The sequence below is a fragment of the Centruroides sculpturatus genome, unplaced genomic scaffold (genome assembly GCF_000671375.1).
Source record: "Centruroides sculpturatus isolate CEXI.00-Female unplaced genomic scaffold, Cexi_2.0 scaffold157, whole genome shotgun sequence".
Lineage (NCBI taxonomy): Eukaryota > Metazoa > Arthropoda > Arachnida > Scorpiones > Buthidae > Centruroides > Centruroides sculpturatus.
The window spans coordinates 925,218-930,388 of record NW_019384522.1 but is presented as its reverse complement, the minus strand read 5'-3'; the positions used below and the strand labels follow the sequence as shown (position 1 = coordinate 930,388).

The following is a 5,171-nucleotide window of genomic DNA, read 5'->3' as shown; positions in this document are numbered from 1 at the left end:
GTTAAATCTCGAACACGCGTGCCACCTTCATATTTCTCAACAATCTCTTTTTTCAGTTCCGTTGTGATTCTAGTCATTTTTTTATTTTTCTGTTGCCCTTTTGCAATTCATGATTAATAAAAATAAAATGTTACTTACAAATTAAAATCAGAAGAAATTTAACAAAGTTGTAAACCGTAGCACCGCGAACGTCTAGTCTAGTGCAGTACACCGATAGTGCTACTTGTTCATAGATGGCGCGTATAATTGAATTAAGTCGTATACCGAACAAAAGTCGTATACCGAGCAAAATTTGTTTCCTCCAAACAGGACGTATTCCGAATTTGACGTATTCTAAAGCAGACGTATACCGAGGTTCCACTGTATATTTAAAATATTCAGATTTTCCACTGCACTGTGTTAATCACTTTTGATTCATTTCTGAACAGGGGTAAAACTGACGGGCCATAAATATAATTTAGGTAAGAATGGTAACCACATTTATGATGGATTAGTGTCCTGCACCTGGCATGTTGACGATCTGACTCACAAATTCTGAGAAATGGTGGAGACGCCCAAACAGGGGTCGAACGAATTAAGATCTGCCTGGCCACGTGTGCGTAATAGTCTTCTGTCCCCGCCCTCTTTAGTCATTGGTCAGAGTGGATACAGAACAAAGCACGTGGTAGTCTAGCTTGCCTTATCTCAAACATGATTTGTTGCGGGCCTCAGAATTTTCGGCATAATGAGACATTGTTTTGCAGAGTGAACAGTATGGCGCCGGGCATTAAATGCAAGGTCAATCGCGAGAATCATCAGTTTCAAGAAGTGTGGACTAACAAGTACTCTTTTGTGCAACAAAAGGTAAGACAGCATTATTTGCCTCTTGTGCAATGGAACAATAGCAGTGCCAAAAGAATTCAACCTGAAGCAACATCATGAAAGCCAACACAAGGATTTCCTTCTGCAAGGTACGGAACGCAAACGGAAAATCGAATTGTTACAACGATCACTAATCAGACAACAAAATGTGTTCAAGAAACAATCTGGAGAATTGGATGCAGCTGTTGAAGCCAGCCTAGAAATATCTGCTTTAATAGCCAAGAATGGGAAACCTTTCACAGATGGCAATATGATAAAAAAGTGTCTTATCATCGCAAGTGAGATGTGTCCTGAGAAGACGGTGTTTTCAAACAATCAGTCTTAACCACATGACGATACAACAAAGAATCTCGCAAATTACATCAGACATCGCATTAATCACTTGGAGGTTCGGCCCCCAGTCAATAAACTTAATCCTAATTTGGCCCTTCTTCAAAAAAGGTTGTGCATCCCTGCATAAACCATGTACAGATGACATTAAAATACATTTTTACAAATCTTAAACACAGCGTCACTTCTTGTGTTTGTTCTATGAAATGTTCACTGTCCAAACATAAAAATCATAAGATGTTTGTCATTTATAAATTGTAAAGTAAATATATTAAGCAAGCTATTTTCTTGATAAATTGCATTTCAATTTCAAATAAACTTCATTTAAATTTCATTTTAAAAAGAACCATCATTTATGTATGTAATACAAAACTTCAAAAATTCAGTTTACTTGAAATTTAAAATAATAAAAAATGTACTCACTTCACCAGCACCACTATTTACTTCAGATTCATCTTTTGTTTGACCCTCTTCATCTATTAATTGTGAATCTTCTAACGAAGCATCAGCATCCATTGACATATCTGCACCGTCATCACCACCTTTAAATAATAATTATATTGAATACTTACTTGTATGCAAATATCATTATCATTAAGCAATTAAAAAAAATCATGAAATTTTTAATATTATTTCAATGAAATAAAGCTTGCAGAAAGATTCCATGTAAATGATAAAACCATTCATATCCATTTATATCAAGAAAAATCTGGAAACTGAACAAATGGATTCCAGATATATTGACAGTCAACAACTTTAGAAGCTCAATCTGGTCATTGTTTTGTATGCCACAAGAATATGGTATTTTTGCAGTTGTTGAATATGCCATGAAAAATGGATTGTCTAAGAAACACCAAGTTTTCATATCACTGTCATCCAGTGAAAGTCTACCAAACATCGAAACCCAGCATCCTCCAACAGAAAATTTTTGTGTCTGTCTGATGATCAACGGATATCTATAGTGTGGAGCAGAATTAAACACCAGTACAGGTATACCTCGCCTTACGTCGGTAATTGGTTCCAGGAGAACGACTTAAGTCGAAAAACGACATAAGTCGAATCTACTTGCCATTAGGCTAAACCATAAATTACCAATTCCCGTTCTATATTTTATTTATTAATGCATTTTTAATAATATATGGTTAATAAGGATCTATTTTAAGCTTACAAACAAATAAATTTTAGTTTTTAATATAGTACAGAAAAAAGTAATTTAACTTTACGAATGCATGTACTGTAAATACAGTATATACTTGTAAATGTATATATTATAATATGATTTTATGTGCTTTAAACATTTTTTTAGTGATATTACGACTTCAATATTTGTGGCGGACAGACATAAAGTCGAATAAAATGACTTAAACTTGATTTTTATTTTTCCATATACTTTTTTGACAAACGACATATAATCGGGAACGACGTAACTCGAAACAACGTAAGTCGAGGTATACCTATATAAATTTTTAAATCTTTTGAATTATTTAAAGTGGACAAAATTTTGAATATCTTTTTACAATCATCTGACACATCAAATATCATCCTGATCAATTAATCCAAATGTAAGTTATGCAAAAATAGTCATTTCAGTATTACAAATGTCTTGCCACTAGTCAAACAATCAGTAAAAAGACTGATTCAGCACAGTTGTAATAGGATGCAGATCTACTGCTTCAGAAATAACTTACACTTCATCAGAGCAAACATACACCTGTGACCTAAAACAAGCTCCATAACCTTGGTTAAGAAATTCTACCCTAGTTTCATATTTTCCAGACATCATGCCTTCCAACTATCTTTTCTTTGCTCTAGGCAACTGAAAAGCATTATAGGGTTGGTAGCTTTCTTCACTTCTAAAGATTGGGAGTTCTATCAGAAAGGCATTTACAAATTATTTTGTTGGAAAAAGGTTATATAGTGTATTGATGCTTACTCTTTCTCAAATAAAATAGCTACATTAGAATTTAATACAGCTATGAGGTTGTTGAATAATTGGTGTTCAAAAATTACCTAAAAAATCATTATAAAGGGACAATCTTATATGTTGCTGAGATGTTAAATGCATAATCCAAAGTATTTAAATCTGATTTTAAATACTTAAAGTATTTAATTAAAAAATAAACAAACCTAAAACATTGATATTACCAACCACAAATATCCTAATTCTATTTCATCTTTATTGCACATTTTATTGGTTGACAGAATTGTCAATGATTTTACATTAACTAGTTTGTGCTACTTCTGTTAGTTAAAAATAAACTGGTTAATCTATTGTCTAATTTTGACAATCATCAAACATTGATCTAAGGCAGCTTTTCATTAATGACTTGACATAAAACTTTTACTAATAAAAACTATTAAAACTGAATGATACAAATACACAATCACTACATACCCAAAAATCCAGCAGAGAATGACCAGTACAACCAACCCACCAGAACAACAATTATCTATTCATATGTTTGCAAGAAATGACACTAAAAATATGTTCATAAAGTCAAACAAGTGAAATAAATTACAGTACTAATAATTCAGCCATAAAGTATTAATTTAGCTCAACCTGCATGCTCTATTCTGATGATATTTCAAATGAAACTAATGAAAATCACAAAGGACTGAGTTAGTTTACATTGTGAAGAAAACGTCATCTAGTGGATATTGACATTTCTAAATTCACCAAATGCATAAATTGTGGATTAAAAGCTGAATGACACACACAATTGAATCTGAGAAAAAAGAAGCAATCTGAGAAAAATATTTCAGACAAGATTGTACTAGTACCATTCCAAACTTTGATTTTAGAAACAGTCATCTTGTTTTAAATGAATCAGTCAAAATATTCAACAAAAATAAGAATGACTGTCATTCTTGTTTAAATCATTCAATTTTACAAACATACAAAGTGTTTTAAGTTCACGGGTTGGATGTCACGCCAACTTATGTCAATCAAAACTTCTTCTTCCAAGAACGTCAGAGTCAATCAAAACTTCTGCCTCATAGACTGACGTTCTTGGAAGAAGAAGTTTTGATTTACAAAGTGTTTAACCATACTTTCTACTGTTTTTATAATCTATTTCAATGGGTTAAGATTTAATTTTTAATAAATACTCCAGTCTAATACAGAACACATGAAGCCAAAAATAATTAAATTTTTATACACTATTTATGGTTAAAATAAAAAGCTTTAAGAAATAATTTTAATATTGATAATAAAATTATCATCTAACCAAAATTCACTGTACCTTTAAAATGCAGTCTAGTTTACATCTGTCGAACGTTTTCGGTCTGATTCACAAACCTTCATCAGGATCGAATTATCAATCGAAATATATTTCAAATTTGCATAACGGAGATTCCAAACTGCACGTTCTTCTCGATTGCGCATGCTCATAAATATAATTTTATAATTTTAAAGTTGCCGCTTTCCATGCCGACGCTATTTTGTTCGATTCACGGAAATTTATATTACGCCCTTTTTCTTTGCTCTTGTAAATGTGCCAGGCTTCTGCATATTTTAGATGTTTTATATTTTTCACTTTTTGTATGACATCTGCCTTGCTCCATTTGATGTCGATCTCTGTTGGATCTGCTATCGCGTAATTGGCCAAAGCCGTGACTGGTTGTTTAAAGCTTACATTCTTTTTGTGCTCCTTCAATCTTTCATTTAATGATCTTTTAGTGGCTCCTATATAATATAACTCCTTATTTAGCCTCCTATCATACAACGGTATTCTGTATACACCTGGGATCAGCCTCCTGTCAACGGGTGTTTTGTCGTTTCTTAGCATTTGAAATATTGTCGTGTTTCTCTTATATGCTATTTTCTTGTTGCTTTCTATTCCTATTTTTCTGTAAATGTTACTTAACTGAGCCCTGTATTCCATTACAGTGAACTCCTTTTTCTCTCTTTTAACTTTACTTTTATTGCCTTCTTTTTCTGCTCGTATTAAGGCTTTTATTTTATTCTCCTTAATTCCTAC

General features: G+C 32.5%; 1 protein-coding gene across 1 annotated transcript in view; it reads right to left on the bottom strand.

The window, feature by feature from the left end:
* The window catches only part of LOC111622780 (heterogeneous nuclear ribonucleoprotein U-like), a 76,079-nt gene that overhangs the window by 36,074 nt on the left and 34,834 nt on the right, over positions 1-5,171 (bottom strand). Inside the window, exon 2 of the mRNA XM_023365201.1 lies at positions 1,615-1,733. Within this exon, the coding sequence (XP_023220969.1) occupies positions 1,615-1,733 (119 nt within the window). The remainder of the gene's footprint in view (positions 1-1,614; positions 1,734-5,171) is intronic.